Genomic DNA, 20,056 nt, shown 5'->3' with positions numbered 1-20,056 from the left:
TTATTGCAGTAACAACAAGACTTTGAAATAAATTTTCAGAGTATCAAGTCATTGATGGAATGATTAAATGCCTACTTTAAATGCAAATACTTTTTCTTTTAGAATCAAATTCAAATATTCAATTAATGAATATGTCTAAATAAGTTCCGGTACTTCTACTGTTTTTAGTGTTGTACATATGTGAAAACTCCCTTTTCATCTTTTTTCCCCCCCTCTCTTTCTAGAAGAATTGCATAAAACGTGTAAATGTGAAAGTATTCAATATACACAATGTATTGATGTATTATATATTATCTTTACATAAAAATCGACTCATGTATGGGTCCCCACTTAAAACCATATAAAAGTCGGCTACAAATAACCTTTCTCTCACTCCCAACATGTGGATCGATACATGTTATGAGAGAGAGAAAGGATACATGTAACTGATACATGATATACCTCCCTTTTTTAAAATAAGGTTGTACAGAATGTATAACCGTGAAAATATTAAATGTGCATAATGTACTATATTTTCTTTTTACATAAAAGTAGATCTCATATTATATGGGTCCTACATATAAAATTTTTAAAAGTTAAATATTATGTAAAACCACTTTTAGGAGGTGTAGCTGTGTAGCACATTGAATACGCAAAATAATTTATCATAAACTATGGTAATTTTTTTTTGGATAAGATAAATTTAGACAACTTAAATAAGAGTATGGTTAAGAGAAGTCAAGAGTTTTGTAGTTCATTTGGTTGTCATTTTTTGGTGTTCTAATGAAGATATTTAGAATTTAAATTCCCCATTTTCCATCTATCAAATTATATAAAAAAATAATTAGGCAAAAACTATTAAATAGTTAAAGTTATAAAATCTCATTAATCATTGAAAATGTATTGAAGGTTGAAATTCAGATATTGTTCACATAATAATTATGGTAAATTCTGATCTTTAAGATATCAAAGTCATGATTTTAAGACTTATTTAAATCCTCGAACTCAAAGAAGAGAAAATAATTTTCTCAAAAAAAAAAAAGAGAAATTAATTAATTAAAAGTATAGTATATAATATAGATTATCACCTTACCCACAAAAGCCTATTTTTAGCTCAAGCAGTCGGCCTACAACGCTGTAGCTACAGTCACATTACATAGCATTATAGCAATGAGTATATAAAAAGATCTTCAGCATATATATATATATTTTTTATTTTAAAAAGAACATAGAAAAAGACACCATTATTAATCCCTTATTAAAGTGGTAACTTAGCCATGGATTCATTGGTTTTTGTCTAGTTCCAGACAAATTCAAAAGTTCTAATTTCAATCTATTACATTATCAATTTATGAGATTTTTGGATTGTCTTAAGGATAAAGAATAAAATAATTTATTTATTTATAAAAATATTATAATTCGATATTATCACCAGTAAAGGGATGTTTGATCCTTGTATGTCTTAAAAAGACAATGCCTAGAATATTTATTTATTTATTTATAATAATTTGACATTACAATCAATATTAATCAGTTGAGTTACAAAATTATTGGAAATAAGTATGATAGTTTTGACAAAAGATTACAATATCACTACCTTATCTTAAAAAAAATCCTTAAAACTTTTTTTTTTCCTTAAAAAAAAAAAAACCACTATTTTATGTAATGTGTTGGAATTCAAAGTTGGAAACAACCCATACAAGCACATAGAGATTCATAAGAACTTGCACACAAATTTAAAGCAAAAAGGGGAAAAAGAAAAAAAAGAAATAAAAAAAAGAAAGTTACAAGAAAAATAAAAAAGAAAGGTGAAAAACCAAAAAGCCCTACACTCCAAAACCACTTCATTGTTTGTGTTGTGCTCCCCATCTCCCTCTCTCTCTCTCTCTCTTCTCTCTCTTTTGTTTCTTTTTCTTCTTTCTTCTTACATTCACATAGATCAAATTCAAAAAACCCCTGAAAAGAAAAGGGAAAAAAATTTGGATTTTTTTTTTTTGGTTTTCCTTCATTTTTTGCATAATCTCTGTTGTTGTGTGTAATTGTACAAACAATACAAACAGACTTTTTTTGAGTCTTTTGAAGCTATAAGAAGAAGAAGAAGAAGAAGAAGAAGAAGAAAGATTGACACTTTGTGGTCTGTGGTGGTATTGGTGTTGGTGGGGTTTTGTTGTTATTTTGTTTTGTGTGTTTATTAAATTTCTGGGTTTGCAAAGATGAGCGGTGGTGGGTCCAGCGGGGTTTCAATCCCAATCGACATAGAGAAGATGATCGATGACATCAAGGAGATCACAGTGAATCCCAGTAGGGAAGAGATTTATGCAATGCTTAAGGAGTGTTCCATGGATCCCAATGAGACTATTCAGAAGCTCCTTCTTCAGGGTATCATTTTTTTTTTTTCCCTTTACTTTCCCTTTTTGATTTTCTAATTGGTTGTTGATTGGGGGCAGCTTGCATGGGTTTGATCCTGGTGATCCATGTGTTGCTTTTGTTGTTTTCTCTTCTGGGTTTTGTTGCTTTTGGCTTACTTTGTAATGGGTTTGATTTGATTTTTGTTTTTGTTTTGTTTTTTTTTTTTTTTTTTCATTGAGGTTTTGTTATGTGGGAAATGGGAATTTTTTTAGTTTTTGCTATGATGGGTTTTCACTGTTGGTGTACTTTTTGTTAAGGTTAAGCTAGAGATTCCTATTTCATGTTTGTGTTATTGCCTCCTTTCTAATTCTGAAAGGGAAGCTTTTTTATTTTTATCTTCCTAATATTCTATATTATCTGGGAAAGAAATTTAGTTTTTGTTGGATGCTAGGAATCTTATTCTATTTGATTTTCGGAAAAGAAGGACTAAGCTATGAAATGGGGTCTTATTTCACAGTCATTGTTGGCTCCTTATGAATTGCTTCCAACTATGTATATTTCTTTCCTAAGTTGATTTCATTTGTAACTCTAGCTCAGAAAACTTAGCATTGAAGTAAAATTAATTTAGACATTTGTGTTTTCTGTCATTCTGGTCCCCGAGAAGAAGAAAAAGAGGTCAAAAGATTAGATTGACTAAGGCAAGTAGTTGTATTAGTGTAGTGTGAAGTAGTGAGTTTTGCATAACCAGTTCACCAAAAAAAAAAAGTTCGAGTTTTTTTTTTAAGGTTTTACCTCCCAAACCAACATCATTTTCTTAGCTACCCAAATGGGTAACACTCTGTATAGAATAGGGGGTTGCTATGGTATGTGAACAAAGTGACTAATACTTAGTTGTAAGCCATAATAAATCATGTTCAATATATTGTACATAGTGATACTATGGAATAGTGGTGGTTGTCTATTATGTCTAGTTTAAAGATTTCTTTTTTTAGTCGATAGATTTTCAGTTTTGGTTATGGAGCATTTATTGCCACTTCTGGTGCTTGGAGAGAGTTCAATATACCAAGTGTGTTATGCAAGAGTCTGTATTGTAGTTATTTGGAGAAGTACTTTTTTCTAGTGGGTTGGTTTAAACATTCCTTTGGACACTTTTTAGTTCTAGATGTGGTTTCTGTTGCATATACAAAATGGTCATTGATAGGTGCAATCACCTGATTTTGGGCTTGTTGCAGAGCATTATTGCTACAGATTAGGACCATTTTTGTGATAGTAACTTATTAGAGAAGTTTTAATTTGGTTAAAATCATTTTATCCATCACTTACAATTTCTTGGCTCAAGCAAGCAGTTACAAGTCTTCCTGAAAATGTTTTTTTGATTTACTTTCCCTTTATGTCTACATGCAAATTTGCATCTGAGTTACTTTGTTATAATGTGAATGGTTTAGAAATTATGTTTACACTATGGGCCATATAATTGTTCTTTTTCTTGCTTTTTTTTTTTTTTTTTTTTTTTGCTTTTATCATTTTTTGACCAAGTTAAGCTATGTTTGTTAATAAGTAATAAAGTAACATTTAACATGTGTGTATGTTGTTCCACAGATCCATTTCATGTGGTCACAAGGAAACATGGCAAGAGGAAAGAGGTAAGAGATTTCTATTGTAAGTTGATTATGGATCAGGTTATTTTTCAGTTTATATATATGAAGGTTTAGTTTTATAGGTTTCAACCTAAGTTATGGCTTTTATTTAGATTGGTGTGAGCATATGTTGGCTGTGCAGCCTTGCTTCATGTTATCCACTTTGTCAAATGACGTTGCTCTCTGATCTAAAATAATGGCACCCACCCTCCCCCTAACACGAATACACTTGGGAGCCTACTGTGGATTAAATTGCAAATGCTTGTACCTGGTTGTTATGATTTTTACCATGCATCAATTTAATGGGGTATTAGTGGACATATTTGTAAGATGTTAGTTAAGAGCACTTGAGATCAGATCAAAATTTAAATAATAAATGTGTGTAGGCCATTCAATCTGAATAGCCATGAACTGATTCTACTGAAAAGGGCTTCAATGGGTGGGCGTGTGCTTGATTTTATTTGTTTTATTATTTCAAATCAATTTGTTTTGGGTTAGGTTCAATGACAGAAGAATTTTTTTTTTTTTTGGGGAGGGGGGGTGGGGGGTGTTATTTTTTTTAGTTTGCTTCCGTTTTGATTTCTTTTTAGGGTAAGGTGATGAGTGGGGGGTTTTTCATTACATTCTATCATTTAAAAGCAGCATCTTGTTTTATATTTATGATGTGGTTTACTTACAATTGTTGGGATAGAGAGTTGAGTATTTGTTTTTTTTTTTGTGCTTCACACATCTTTTGAGCTCTAGTAATGTTTGTCCTTTGTTGCTTATATCTTGCAGAATCCGAACAACAAAGAGTCTGCAGAATCACGGTGGAGACCTGGCGCGCAGGGGCGAGGGGGTAGGGGTGGTCGGGGGAATTTTGCCCCTCGTCACACGTCACATGGTGAAAACCTATTTAAAAATAAAAATTGCTTGAGAATTATTAACTGGAGTACTCTGTCTTTTTTTACCCAATAAACTTGGGTTGATCTTGTTGTAATTAAGTCTCTTTGTTTGTTGACTATCTCCAAATATAATTTTGCTCTAACCATCACTGGCTTGTGATAATTTATCATTTTCAGTAATAGGTCAATAAATTCTACATTTGCTTACTTTTTTGTGAAACACCCTTTCTGTACTTTTGGCATGTGGGGTTGAGAAGTTCCCCTGCCACCTTATAAAGCTCTCTCAAGTTAAATGTATTATTGGGGTTGGACATAATGACTAAGCGATGCTGTCTCCTCTATACCTCTTGTCAGATGCTGGTGGTGGCAGGAATTCTGGCCCTGGAAAGGAGAATGGCGTCAATAAAGCTGCAGAGAAGGCTGTCACTCCAACTTTGCAAACCTCTCAGGACACAAAAACCAAAGATAAAATTTCGGCAATAAGGTAGATACAGTTTATGATTCCACTCTCTTTTATACTTGTCAAGTCAAATAAAGTGTAGTTTTACAATTCATAAATTAGTGAACTTACATACAAGTTATGCGATCAATATCCCTTGCAGCTCTACAACTGTAATTGCCAATGGTCCTGAAGTAATTTCATCTTCTGTTTCCATTAATAATTTGGGAAATGCACCACCTCCTGACGAGGCAAACAAAAATTCTGTCATTACCTTTGGAACTGGGGACTCGCACAGGCAGCCGACACTAAGCTCCAGTAACTTTTCAGCATTGACAACATCTTCATCTTCATCAGCAGTCTGTTTCTCACCTTTGGACCCGGTACTGGTACCATCTAATGATTCACGGCTCCCAGGTGCTGTGGGTGCAATTAAACGTGAAGTAGGGAGCAATCGACCTCCTGGTGAACCAAATGCTGTTGTCCTTGCTGAGAACAAATTATCTGCTGGTCAGGACTCTGAAAATTGCATTTATTACATTCTTTTATTTTCTTATGATTTCATCAACTCAGTTTTGTTATTATCAATGATTAATGTAGCAGCTGCCGAGGTTAGCTCTACCACACAAGGAAAGATGTCAAGCAAATCCCAAGGAGTTGGGAAAAATCTGCTTGCTGAGTCTTCACAACCCTCATCTACATTAACTCATAGTGGTTCTTCAGTTAGTCGGCCTTCATCTAATTACAATAACCGGCCACAACAAATAATTAGCCCTCAGAAAGGTATTTAATTTGAAATAACATTCTTTTGCGTCATTCTTTGTTTATTTATTTAATTTTTTTTTTTTGGGGGGGGGGGGGGGGGGATTGGGGGGTTGGGTATTGCATGAAAATGTTAAGAGGTGGGACAGGTTTTTATGAGATTTTGATGAAGGATTAGTTTAAATGATAATGTAGACACCCCACCCCAACAAAAATAAAAGCCAACATAAATACTAACATAATGGAACCTATTTTATTATGGCTATGCTACTGACCTTTTTTGTTCTGATACACTCTCCATGGATGCTAAAGTTGGTTGTTGCTGCCTGTATTCCTTGAATTTTTAAGTCAGTCCTTATGTAGTCCAGGGCAGATGATTTTTATTCTTATCTGGGGCATGTGTACTTTTAGATAAGAGTTTGTTGATTTGCTTATCCAATCATTTTTTTTTTTTAATTTAAAAAAACAATGAGTTTGCTGATTTGTAAGCTAAGTTATGGTTGTAATAATTATCTGATGTTTTCTGAACGTTGTACATGTGTTTTGCTACTTGAAAACTATAGATTTTTTCATTTTCTGTCTCTATTGCCTAGTTGATTCTCTTTTGAATGAATTATTGCCATTGTAGGCATGTGTTTCTGTCAATCTTTTTGGCTATAAATGAGGAAGTTAGAGCTGATTCGATCTTTCGCCTAATTACTTCTTGCTGTATCTACTAACATTTTACGGTCAGCCAGAACTATTTCTGTGATATAACACTGATTGTTTTAGTCTGAGTTATTAATGAAATTCTGATGACTTACTTAATATTTATGAGTAGTTTATGATTTTGTCTTCAACAGTTGGTCCTAATAAGGAATGGAAACCAAAGCCAACAAATATTAATGTTCAAGATTCTGGAACAGCTGCTGCACCTGAGGCTCCCACTATTTTGGTTGAAGCCACTGCCCAGACACAGCACGACACTAGTGTCCTTGATATGGAAGAAGCAACTTCAAAACTGCAGAAGAAGCTGGAGGAGTTACATCTTCCACAACGTCAGCTTGTTATTCTTCCAAACCATATCCATGTCCCTGAGTCTGAAAGAACCAAGTTGAGTTTTGGAAGTTTTGGTGCTGATTTTGGAGTGACTACAAGCTATGTCAGTGGTCCTGTGAGTGACAAGAGCTCTACATCTCTATCTGAAATTTCACAGGGTATTGAAGAATCTGTGGATGAACAGGCCTCAAGGTTTGTTATGATGTATATTGTATTAAATTTATCTAGTTTTCATCTACTTCTAAATAGTTAGTTTTCCTAAAGGTATAGTTAGTTTTTTTCTAGTCACCTTCCCCTCTCCTCCCCCTCCATCCAAACATAAAGTAAGGCTGCAAATGAGTCAAGACATTCGTGAGCAGCCCAAAGCTCAGCTCAATAAAAGCTTGTTAAGTTTGTTTATTGGGTGGTTTTTGCTGGGTGATGCCGCAAAGGGTAGTGGATTTGTTAGACTGTTGGTCTTGCAACTTCAGGCATCATCGTAATATAGTTATTTGGAGGATGGTGCCTCACTGTTTGATGTGGTGTATTTGGAGGGAGCGGAATGCTAGAAGCTTTGACGGTTGTGAATGGTCCATTCTTGAGTTTAAGTCTTTTTTCTTTCTTACTCTTCTCGAATGGTGCTTAGTTTTACCTGCTTTTTCTTGTTTAATCTCTTCCTGCTTTGTTTGATCTTTGTAATTTGGTTTCTTGATGTTTTTGCCTTCTTAGTACATTTCCTATGTACGGGGCTGAGTTCTTCTTTATTATATATCTTCCATTACTTATCAAAAAAAAAAAAAAGTCTCCTATACCAAAAAAAAAACTTTGGCTATAAATTAGTATACTTTTTTCCAACTTTGATTTGTTACTACTGCAATGATTTGGTCTCCTACCTCTTGGGGCCATAGCTAGTTATTATAGTAAGGCGTTTGGCGATTATGGTTAGTGTTTTTATATTTTAAAAAGTTTATGAAAATGCATCAAACTGCTCATGAGCTCAACAAGCTTATCTCAAGTGAAGCTCAAGCTTATGTTTAACTGCTCAAAACCAGTACAATTCCAGCTTGAGCTGTAAATTTTAACAAGCAAAGCTTGGCTTGGGTCAGCTCTTTTGTGGCCCCAAGTTTTTCTTGGAACAGGGGCTTGTTTTCTACTTCTCCTTTCAAGTTGATAATGAGAATTTAAAATTGTAATCTCTTGAGAAAAGAAAACAATAAGGGGAGTAAAAATAAGTACTTTTTGACTTGTTTTCCCAGTGATATAACCATAGTAGGCGAAGTGATTACAAAGAGCCCAATGCTTTCGTTGGGGTGGGGGAGGGTATGCTTGGATTAAGTTTTTAAATAGTCTTCCTTATTTAACTGTGAGAAACAAACTGACTTCTAGTCCTTGCATTTCAACTACCAATTTTCTCTTGATGCACATTCTGCCATAGTGTACTTCATTTCACTTCTTTTTTTTTTAATATAAAAATTATATTGTTGGATCCAGCAATCAAAATGCATTGGCAACGGCCGAGGAGGGAGATTATCCTGATCACCCACAATCACCTACACGTGTACCCGAAAATTTATCATCTGGTGATGGTGATGTCTCATCCAGTGCTATCCCAGAGTATACCGAATCTAAGCAGGACACTACACTACCATCAGGAGGCCATCAATACTCAATGGTTCACACTTCTCCAACCTATGGTTTTGGTTTTGTCCCTCCAATGATAGGGAGTCAGCTTGCACCAGTTGAAAACTGCGAGTCTCAAGTGCGTGATGTTTCCCGTGTTCCAAGCTACATTGTGAGCCCTCAAACCTTTGGTCTTCTACCTGATATTTACATATTAAATTTTTGTGTGGTTGCCTGTTGCCAAATTTAATTTCAAGTGAGTAAAAAATATAACATGTTTGATTACATATGCCACATATTATGAATGATTTTGGCTTGTGATTTCAAACTTTGATCTAATGATGGTCGTTGCTGATTGGTTTTACTATAATTTGGTTTACTCTATTTTAGGCTTTAAATGTAATTGCTGGTGGTTAATAGTTGCCTTTATGTCTATAGGTCCAGCAACCATACGATCCAAGTTATTATGCTCAATTCTACCGCTCAGGTGCTGATAGTGATGGTCGTCTTTCTCCTTTTGCTAATCCTGCAGCTGCCACCAAGTACAATGGTAATGTCGCAGTATTGCCTCCACCAAGTTCTCAGTCACCTCAAGAGGTTTGTGCAGATAAAGCACCTTAGTTTATCATTCATGTTGAGAGAAAAGTTGCTTGTTTTATTAGTATCTTGCTAGAGAATATCAATTTGTTAACATTAGAGTTTTTGGCCAAAAATAAGATGAAATGATAATTTTGGGGAGTGATCTCATGACAAAGGGCAAAATTGTTAACATCTGAGTTTTTGGACACAGTTTCCTTGAATAACAATCTCACGTGCTTGCTAGAACAAGATACTCTGTAGGCATCACACACATTGGCACCTGCAGGTGCAATCTTGACAATGGTTATCAGTTCAACTGTAACCCTTGCTCTCAAGAAAATTATTGTGTTGCTCAAATAATGCTGATTAAAGTCTTACAATAAACTTATGAAAAAGAAAAAAGTAATCAATAAATATAGTATTGGGAATAACCATTATTTGTTAATGTTAAAAGGAAGATTTTACTTTCAAATCGAGAATGGTTGGTGTCTTATTTATTATCATTGTATTTGTATTTTTGTTCATTTGGACACAGACACATGGACACATATTTTGATATTTATATACCTTTTAAATCTTGATGCTATTATATTGCTTAATTGTCAGGGTGGGGTCCTATCTACAGCAGGTCCAACACCGCTGGCAACTCAGGCTGCAGGCCTCATGCAAAGCTCAATAGCTGTAACTCAGCAGCCAGTCCCTGTCTTTCGTCCAGCAGGGGTTCATATATCCCATTATCCTCCAAACTACATTCCTTATGGTCATTATTATTCCCCATTCTTCGTTCCACCACCTCTCCACCAATATTTGGGCAACAGTGCATTTCCTCAGCAGCCTCCAGCTGGCAGTGTATATCCAGCTCCACCACCAGCACCTGCTACAGGGGTCAAATACTCACTTCCACAATACAAACCAGGAACTAATACAGGAAATCCAGCACACATGGGAATGCCTGGTGGTTATGGGCCATATGGCTCCCCACCAGCTGGTTATAATCCCAGTTCTGCTGCAACCACAGGAAACTCAACCAGTAATGAGGATCTCAATGTGTCCCAGTTCAAGGAAAGTAATGTATACATTAGCGGGCAGCAGGTTAGCTTTTATTTCTTGTTTTTAATGTTTCCCCTCAACCCCCCCAGTAGTTATTATTATCATGTTGCATTTTAAATGGGCCAAGTAATTAAAAAAAAAAGGTTATATAATGAGAAATTAGTTGAGGCTAGACCTTCTCACCTTTTTATGTATCAAATTTGAATTTCACAAATAGCTGTGATGTTATGATGCTATAAACTAAAGTTATAGCAGCATTGGAGGTTGTGGCATTGTGGTGCAGTAGTTGACATCGTTGAGGTATAAGTAATTATTAGTACTAATGAAACCTTTTCTATTTATAGAAAAAGGTCATCATTAAGAAATTGCTGTGGAAATGGTGGAGATGATTGTGGTTGTTGGAGGTGTTGGTGGTTAACCTTTTAATGGTATTCTTAACTAATTAACCTGTCTGACAGTTTGACTTATTTAATGAGCTTGGTCAGCCTGAATATACTTACAGGTTGGAGAATAAGTATCTGTTTGGAAATAGCTTATCTAGCTTTTTATTGAAAACTTTTTGCTGAAAATGTGTTATACTTGTATTTTGAAAAAAGTGAGAAAGAGTGAGGTTTTAAAAAGCTATACATAAAAATTAAAAGCTAAAAGCTGATCTCAAACTCACCCTAAGTGTTGAATTTAAAAGGAAAAAAATAAAAACTCATCAAATTGCATTTCCTTTTATTTTATAACTGCTGGAAAGAAAGGCACCATTTCATGATAGTTGATGGATTTATATTTTTTCAGAGCGAAGGTTCAGCTGTATGGGTTGCTGCACCCAGCAGAGATGTAGCCAGCTTACCAACAAGTTCATTTTACAACCTTCCACCTCAGGGTCAACATGTGACTTTCACCCCAACACAGGCTGGCCATGGCACCTTTGCTGGTGTCTATCACCCTGCGCAAGCAGTAACGGCAGCGATGGTTCACCCAATTATGCAACAGTCTCAGACCATGGCTGGAGCTGTTGATATGGTGGGACCTGGTGGCAGTGTTTATCAGCAGACTCAGCAAGCACAGATCAACTGGCCTAGTAACTACTGAAACAGGGATGGAGTTTTTTTTTTTTTCATAAACAGCAAAACAAGAAATTCAAGTCCAATCTTGGGATTTTTTTAGGGGAACTCCAACAAGTTTGGATGGAGGAAAACATCAAGAAGATGCAGAATTGGCAGGATTTAAGTGTAAATCATCCCCTACAGGTGGGAAAAGGTTAATAGCAATAGTATCTTCTGATTGATTGGGTTGAGGACATAAAAGGTGCTGGCCACCTGTAACCGATATTGACCATTTTTAAGTTAGTCAAGGTAGGCATGTGCAGGTCATCTCTTTCTTGCTGCTGCTATATGGTTTCAGCGTTTTCCCCTTTTCATAGTTCCAATCTTTTCCCCCCTTATTTTAGATTTTGAAGTCTTTCAATTCTAGAGTTTACTGTTGAGTGGTGAGTATCTCGTTCATTCTTTCTCTTTGATATTTGAGGTTTTTAAAGGGTTTTTGGAAGTTTAGATATAGTTTGTTGGAGAAACATTTTCATCCCTTCCTCGTCTTACTGTTGTCTTCTTACCTGTAAAGTGAATTTTGATAGCAAGTTAAGGATTTACATAACTGTTGTATTGTTATAAGCGAAAGCATACATGTCAATTGTTTCATTTTCATTTTGACTGATTTTTCATCGTTTATGTTTGCTTAGTAGAAACAATTTGGGGGAAAGTGTTAAGAACATCTTTACTTATTCTATAGACAATATAAAAGCACAAAACTGTGCTTTGGAGTTTCACACTTTTTGCTTTCTTGACTATCTTGTTCTTTCTTTGGATATTTTAGTAGCCCATTGGTATTTGAATTGGCCTGAAAGGTGTTCATGCAAATTATTGAGTATTTTTTTATGCTAGTATTGTGTTTGACAATATTTTTATTTAGTGGATGAGATTGCATTCCATTACATTTTACTGTGACGATTTGGATCCTAACGAGGCACCGAGTCTAATGTTTGGTGTGAAACTTATATATATTGAAATGTATTCCAATGCAAGACCTTGGGAACTCGTAGAAGGGATTACCTTGCCTTGGTTGTATTAAAATGAATGTCAATCTCAAGGGTTTGCATTACTTATGGCCGTGCACCTTTTCTAGAATAATTCAGCAGGCCTAATATTCTATGTAAATATGAACATTATTATACCTACAAAAGCTACATGACAAAAAAGGATGGGCAACGGACTCTTCATCACCAGCCTGCCTTGATGTCATCTTTCATAGTTTTTAGAGCTTGACAAGATTTTACTATATTATCCCAATTAGTGGAAGCACAAACAGAAGTAAACTGCTAATAACCTCTTGAATTCACCGATGATGTTTTTCAAAAGTTTTCTTTTTTAGCAGTAATCTGTGTAACTGAGAAAAAAATTGCCATACCCAACATGCTCAAGAAGATCCTCAAAGTTCATAAACTCAATCCTTTCCCACGTTCTGCCGTCTTGAAAATTGTCCATGCGGGTGGGAACGTAGAGTGCTACTACATGGCAATTACGGCAGCCAGGATTATGGAGAAGTACCCGAAGGTCTTGCTTGCTAGGCCGGAAGTGTTTAGGCGGCCATGGGATTCGGTGGTCAGGCCAGATGAGATCCTTACCCCAGGTCAAAAATTCTTTATTGTCCCTCGCCGGACTGAGGAAGCTATAGGAAAGGATTAGGAAACCCAAAATTTGTGTCAATTCTTTCATGTCACACTCGGACAATTCAAGTGAAATAATGTCCCTACAGAAGAAGGATGGCTTTTTAAGTGATTCAAGTATCCCCTCGTCCTGTTTTAGAGCTAGTAGAAGGAAATTTAGTGGTAAAACTAAAAAGGATGTAAGTTTCTATGGCATTGATGTCAAGCAAAAGGTTAGTACCTCTAGAGGAGAGAAGAAAGGGAAGGAAGTGAACACTTCCATTTCTAGGAAGAGCTCGAATCCTCAGCCAGCGCCTCACGGGGAAAAGAGGAGGGTTCGAAATGCTGTGACATGGCAGCCATCACTTACAGCTATCAGCGAGAGTCTGAGGAGTGAGGAATGATGGAGATGTTCTTCTTTCCACATATAATTTGATCATGCTATGCTAATGCTTCTATTTTAACATGTTGACATACATTATTTCCACACTTTGATTCATTTCAAGTTTTGGGTAGCCTTTAGTTTTTGCTTCTTTCGAAGTAATTATAGTTTCTTGGTCCCAACTTCAATGCATGTGTCATTATTTTTCATTTTCTTCAAAAATAGCACATGTTCTCTGTTATCCATATTGTAATAAACACAAGGAATTTGTAACTGTTCTAAGAAATGCTGGCATAAATTATATCAATTTTCCTACTGGTCATTGTTTCTCTCACATGGAATTTGTAACTGTAATAAGATAACAACTGTTATAAGAAATGCTGGCATATATTATATCAATTTTCTTACTAGTCTTTGTTTCTCTCACAAGAAATCATATTCTATTCCTTTTGTATATGTTTCTATATTCTAGTATATAAGTCTAAGAAAGTTTTTGGTAAGCTTATTGGAAAATTCTTGGTCTTCATCTTCATCATTATAGAATAATTATCCAAGCCTGCACTCACTGTGATTCTTGAAGTTGAAACCATGTATGGTTAAAAATAAAGCCAAAAGGACAAGTTCATTCATTGGTTGGTTGTCTTTGACATCTTCTTCTTGTCGTGTCTTGCTCGAGTTTGGCTCCCCAATAATTCTATTACACTACCCCTTTGTATATATATATATATATATATATATATATATATATCCACGAGATATCAGCGTAAAAAACGAAAATTAAGACCCAATTGTGGTGTAAGTTTTGACCATGTGATCTTCATTTTCCTATTCTATACTTTCCAATATAAAATTATATATTTCAACAAAATTTTCTACCCATTCCAAAAACCTACCATGAAAAAGAATCTCAATGAGTTAATAACTTTTGTGCTTAATACGTAAAAGCATAACTTATTCAAATGTTGACATCTCAAGAATTCAGTATAAACTAAAGCTCTTCATAATAATAATAATAATAATAAACTAAAGCTCTGTACTCCATAGAAAGAATGTCTTGTTAACAAGCTTTTGGCATGATGTCAAATGGTGGAAGATAAAAATTGAATTATTTTATTTTATATATTTTGGGTTTATAATTTATTTAATAAGATTCAACAAAATTTGAGTTTAGTCGGATTCGTTATAATTGCATTTTAAATTCAGATTAAGAATTATCCCTCATTTGATATTTTTGATAATTCATTTGATATTCAAAATGAAGAGAGAGAGAGATATATATATATATATATATATATTTTAATAATTCAATTCTTACAAATGAGAGAGAAATTATATCTTGATTCTCCACATAAAATACAACAGATTGCAATGCCATGTAGCTATAAAATTTATGGTCAGACTTTACCAATTAAGCATAAAATTATCAAAACAGTTTGGAGAATTCCTCTGATACCAATCTATAATGTGGTGATTGATAAAAATTATCCATGCCATTATTTTGCGGATTGTATTTTGAGACATAATTTTGTAATTTTTTATTAATGTATAAAATTATAACCTTTTATTAACACATAGTCAGTCAAAGAAGAGATAAAAAGTTTAGTCCTAAAATATATTAGAAATGTTTCTAAAAAATAAAAAAGGTTTGGAAATTATATTTCTTTTTATAATTATTTATAAACAATTAATATGTATTATTTAAATAAGTTATAATTTTGATAGTTTTTAAGGCCTTAAAATATTCGTGAGATCCTGTATTTGAAATCTTATACTCGTACATTTTGAAATCTTATACTCGTACATTAAGACCATCTTAAAAGGATTGTAATATTTTAATGGGTGTGATACAGGAAAATTACATATATATGAGAGAGACTATATATATCCGAGAGAATGGTCGTTTAAAAAAAAAAAAAAAAAAAAAAAAAAACTTAAAACCGATTAAAAGCTTACACTTTTTTTTATCTTTTTTTTTGGAGAAGTTATCATCAAAAACCGATTTGGAAGTAAACGACTAAACTCTCTTATTAAATGGTGAAAGAAAGAAACCGATAATAATAAGATGGAAAGCTAAAAAGAGAGAGAGAAAGAAAAGGCTCAACAGTCACAGTTAACACACATTCAGAGAGAGAGAGAGAGAGAGAGAGAGAATGGGACAGGAAGAGGAAGACCCAGTAGGAGTGGAGGAGGTGAAAGAGCAAGAGCAAGAGGAAGAGGAGATTGGGACATCATCGTGGAACCAGAGGAAGCAAACCCAGATAGTGCAACTTTCAGAGAAGCTTATCCATGGGGATCTTGAATCCCAAATACAAGCTGCTAGAGATATCAGAAAGCTGGTCAGAAAGTCTTCTTCGTCTTCGTCACCATCTTCTTCTTCATCGGTGAAGACTCGTTCAAAGTTAGCAGCTGCTGGTGTGATTCAGCCCCTTGTATTCATGCTTGTCTCTCCAAATATGGATGCCAGAGAAGCCTCTCTTCTTGCCCTTCTTAACCTTGCTGTACGCAATGAACGGTAACTTCTAACATACATGTCTATGTCTCTCTTTTATCTGGGTTTTTTTTTTTAATAATTTTAATTTTGGTGAGTGTATGTGCTGAAATTTGTGGATTGGATTTCCGGGTTTGTATTGGATTTTGGTGTTTCAAGGTGGGGGGGTGTGATTTTGGGTTTTAGGATAGCTTGAAAATGGTGAAGTATGGAAAATTTGGTAATCTGGAGGGTTTTTCTCCAATACAACTTCTGGGTATTGTTTTAATGTGTGAAATTTTGTTACTTTTGAAATCGAATTGGCAAGCTATATGGGGGGTTTTGTTGGTATATGCGGGATGTGGAAGTTGTTGATATTCTTCTTCTTTTTTTTTTTTTTTTGGGGATGAATAAGTTTATTGGATTTTTTTTTTAAATCTATCTGAGTTTGGGGTATGTCTTGTCTGTTATAATTGCTGAGAAATGGAAGGGAAGAACAAGAGTGTGAGATTTTTGTGTTTTCTGGGTTTCGGGGTATGTATTATCTTTTAATGTAACATTTCGTTCTTATGAAACTGAAATCAACATCTAAATGGTTTTTATTATTATTATTTTATTATTCTGATATATTCTACTCTGTAATCTTTGGTTGAGACAAACAGTATAATGGTGATATTTTACCTATTTTATGTTTCCTTGCTGAAGCCTCTATATTGGATTTATTTATGAGTGTTGACATTATGTGGAATTTATTTGTTTGCATCACATTTTAGGAGAGTGACAGAAGAATTACGAAAATCTTGAATTCGTTGTCTGTTTTGTTGCTGTCAAAATTGAGGAAAAGGGATTAGGAATGAAAACTATAGGGATGTGATTTTGATTCTGTTGTTGAGTGAAATTTTGAGATTTTTGAAAATCAATCCAAATAAAGTATTTACCTGTGTTAGGCTGAGTTCAAGGGAACACAATGTTTCCTTTCATCCAAAATGCTGGAAATTCTAAACTATTTATTACTTCATTTGGATTTGGAAGAAATATGAATGAATGGAAAAGATAAATGCTTGAGAAGCCCAAAAGCTGAGCTTATTCCTATTCTTTTCTCAGCAACCAAAAGGGACTATAGGGTTTTTAATAGAGCATTTTTTTTTTTTTTTTTAAATTAAAAAAGAAAAAAAAGCATATTTCAACTGCTGAGAATTGGGGATGGATGTATTGTCAGTCAATTTTGAATGTGAGCCTTAATAATTTTGTTGGTTTATTCTCTTTGCTGGCTTTGGGATTAAGTATCTATTTGTAGGAGATTAGTTGCAATGGAGTTCATTTCTTCATTGTGATCTCCTCATCGTTTATATGATGATTATTGGAGATCATTTTCTCTTAAAAGTTTTTTTTTTTTTTGGGTATCTCTATGCTATTTTGTATCAAGTGGCTGAATTGGGGCAAATGCACGCTTAAGAATGCATGTTTCAAACACAATATTTCTGGGTTTGTTTTTCCAGACCTTGTTATATATTCTGTCTCCCTCTAATCGAGCACTAGGGCTCTGGTTTCAAGAGAGCAATATTGCTTGTTTTTTTTTCCCTTTAAAGAGAGGATCCTTTCAATTGTAGAATATATCAGTTTTGCTTGATGAATGGTTCACAATAATGATGCATTTTCATTATCAAGAGTGATTTACGTATCGGCTTAAAAAAACTTATTTACTACAACTGATTTTTAATTTTCTGAATGTTGCCTGATATTCTTTTATTTCTTAGGGTAAATGTTTTGATTGGTTGATTTGTTTGATATGCTGTTGATTTTTCTTATGGAGTCAATTGAATATCATGCTTATCAGAAACAAGGTCAAGATAGTCACAGCTGGTGCCATCCCTCCTCTTGTGGAGCTCCTCAAAATCCAAAACAGCAGTATAAGGGAATTAGCCACTGCAGCAATCTTAACACTCTCAGCTGCTGCCCCAAACAAGCACACTATTGTAGCTTCTGGAGCTGCACCTCTACTTGTTCAGGTCCTCAGTTCTGGAAGTGTTCAGGGAAAAGTTGATGCTGTTACAGCCCTACACAATCTGTCCACCTGCCCAGAGAATTCCACTGCAATTCTTGATGCGAAAGCAGTTTTCCCTCTAATTAACCTCCTTAAAGAATGCAAGAAGTATTCCAAGTTTGCTGAAAAAACTACAGCCCTACTTGAGATTCTTTCTAACTCCGAAGAGGGACAAATTGCAATCTCAAATTCTGATGGTGGGATTTTGACCCTTGTAGAGACGGTTGAAGATGGATCTCTTGTCAGCACCGAACATGCAGTCGGAGCTTTGCTCTCTTTATGCCAGAGCTGCCGGGATAAATATCGGAAACTCATTCTTAATGAAGGTGCCATCCCAGGCCTTCTGCGACTAACTGTAGAGGGGACAGCTGAAGCTCGGGAAAGAGCTCATACACTTTTGGATTTGCTTAGAGATTCTCCCCAGGAAAAGAGACTAGCTTCCTCAGTTCTGGAGAGAATTGTTTATGACATTGCTGCACGAGTTGATGGAGCAGATAAAGCTGCTGAAACTGCAAAGAGGCTGCTGCAAGACATGGTTCAAAGAAGTATGGAGCATAGCTTGAGCTGCATCCAGCAAAGGGCTGCATCTTGTACACCTTCAGATATTCCATCTTCATAATATAATCCTTTTTTCTTTTTTCTTTTTTCTTTTTTTGGGGGGTTGGGGAGGTTTAAGAAGATAGTTTTACTCGAAACTGGGATAGAGTTTTAATCTGAATATGCTTTCTTTGGACAGTTAAAGCTCTTGTACCCGGCTAGATCATTATTAAAACAAGTGGAAATCGCTGGAGTAAATGAATTAGGTTTTACTGGAGTTAGCTTTCTGAGGGGTGATCTATTGACCTAGTGAGAGTGTTGTATATCTTGACTTTGATCATTTATGTATAGAATCTCTCTGTGCTATATTACTTGTACATTTATTTTGATTACAAATGTAGGAAAGGTTTCACTGACTACTCTATTGTTTTTAGAAACAGTTTCTAGATGGAAATCATTTGGCTCTCCTGATCACCCCTACCTCTTGTATGATTGGGGTGAGCAACAATCCACATGTCCAACCTGATCTGCCCCTGAAAGGTCACGGAAAGAACTATGAATAAAAAGGATTGTCTCTGATTAGGTGGCAGGCTTGATATACCCCCGTGAAACTAGACTGACCTAGCTAAACTATACCCTTCTCTCTCTCTCTCTCTCTCTGGCATTGCTTCCGTTTTCAAGCCTCCAAATTAAATGACTGCTTCCTTCAACACCCGATGTGTTCAGGGCAAATAATGGGTTGACTCTCGACCATGATTAATCTTATAAAGATCATTTAAATACATAAGAAAACAAAGGAATGAATAATGTCCTTTACGTAATATCTTGAATAGTAATTAGAAAATTGGTGTAAAAATTTGGCTTTTCAACTTGAGCCTTAATTTTGCAACACCCCTCTTTTTACTTTCCATTTCTGTTGACTTTTAAATCTAAGGAAAGTTTATGGTTCTTTTTAGTACTAAGGTGCATTTTTAAGGTTGCAATGCAATTTTAGGGAAAAGATGCATTTTTTTAAAGTGTGGGCAAATTGAAAAAAGTATCTTATGAGATGATCTCATGAGACTTCTCTCATTCTAAAGAGATTACAAGAAATTGTGATATTCTTTGTTTACTGTGAGTGTAATGTTATCGTTTGCTCATATTACTTATCTACTTTATACTAATGTCCTTTTATTGGCAAATGGATTTGTATGTCTTAAACCAATTTTCTACTGTGACATTAGTATGAACCTTTTGGAACATATTAGGAAGTTTTTAATATTTGTGCATTTTATTAATGGAAACCACATTGCTTATTTTGTTATTGCTAATGTCCATTTGTCCATTATTTAATAAGTGTCATTTGTTAGTAATTTCTAATTAAATATCTTCCACATGATTGCTTTGAATATTATTGTCTCAAAATGACCTGACCAACCAAAGACTATAACTACTTACAAAAATAATGTTTAGACTAAAGATAGAAATTTCAGGTATCAATCTAAATAAACTCTCTGTTATTCCGGAAAAACTTTTTGAAGCTTTCAATCCAAATAAGATTTCTGTTTTTTTATTTCTAGAAAGTTGTTTGTTTTTTATCTCATCTTGTCAAAAACATTTCTGACTTAAGAATGGGAGG

At 34.6% G+C, this 20,056-nt stretch overlaps 2 protein-coding genes across 3 annotated transcripts; both read left to right on the top strand.

The window, feature by feature from the left end:
* The first annotated feature begins 1,922 nt into the window (after positions 1-1,922).
* Positions 1,923-12,134, top strand: LOC115986446 (GBF-interacting protein 1). Of its 2 annotated transcripts, none has more exons than XM_031109476.1 (11): positions 1,923-2,358; positions 3,928-3,971; positions 4,743-4,848; positions 5,204-5,333; positions 5,452-5,798; positions 5,892-6,071; positions 6,893-7,280; positions 8,559-8,859; positions 9,126-9,284; positions 9,873-10,358; positions 11,103-12,134. In XM_031109476.1, the coding sequence occupies exons 1-11, from the start codon at positions 2,193-2,195 to the stop codon at positions 11,397-11,399; spliced, it is 2,604 nt and encodes an 867-aa protein (XP_030965336.1). In that variant the 5' UTR covers positions 1,923-2,192; the 3' UTR covers positions 11,400-12,134. The 2 variants fall into 2 exon arrangements, with proteins under 2 accessions (XP_030965336.1, XP_030965335.1); XM_031109475.1 differs by having other exon boundaries at positions 5,889-6,071.
* A 3,238-nt stretch (positions 12,135-15,372) lies between these two features.
* LOC115987583 (U-box domain-containing protein 4) lies at positions 15,373-18,817 on the top strand. The gene is made up of 2 exons (XM_031111164.1): positions 15,373-15,902; positions 17,695-18,817. The coding sequence occupies exons 1-2, from the start codon at positions 15,541-15,543 to the stop codon at positions 18,518-18,520; spliced, it is 1,188 nt and encodes a 395-aa protein (XP_030967024.1). The 5' UTR covers positions 15,373-15,540; the 3' UTR covers positions 18,521-18,817.
* The last annotated feature ends 1,239 nt before the right edge of the window (positions 18,818-20,056 follow it).

Source organism: Quercus lobata, chromosome 4 (genome assembly GCF_001633185.2).
Source record: "Quercus lobata isolate SW786 chromosome 4, ValleyOak3.0 Primary Assembly, whole genome shotgun sequence".
In the NCBI taxonomy this organism is placed as follows: domain Eukaryota; kingdom Viridiplantae; phylum Streptophyta; class Magnoliopsida; order Fagales; family Fagaceae; genus Quercus; species Quercus lobata.
Note: the sequence above shows the minus strand (reverse complement) of the source record. Positions and strands in the feature narration are given on the sequence as shown.

What these genes read in the sequence shown, in the direction of transcription:
- LOC115986446 (XM_031109475.1), top strand. Translation starts at nt 2,193, where the DNA reads ATGAGCGGTGGTGGGTCCAGCGGGGTTTCAATCCCAATCGACATAGAG. An exon ending in TCAGAAGCTCCTTCTTCAGG is followed by an intron (nt 2,359 to 3,927) that starts GTATCATTTTTT and finishes GTTGTTCCACAG; the next exon opens with ATCCATTTCATGTGGTCACA. An exon ending in AACATGGCAAGAGGAAAGAG is followed by an intron (nt 3,972 to 4,742) that starts GTAAGAGATTTC and finishes TATATCTTGCAG; the next exon opens with AATCCGAACAACAAAGAGTC.
- LOC115987583 (XM_031111164.1), top strand. Translation starts at nt 15,541, where the DNA reads ATGGGACAGGAAGAGGAAGACCCAGTAGGAGTGGAGGAGGTGAAAGAG. An exon ending in CTTGCTGTACGCAATGAACG is followed by an intron (nt 15,903 to 17,694) that starts GTAACTTCTAAC and finishes CATGCTTATCAG; the next exon opens with AAACAAGGTCAAGATAGTCA.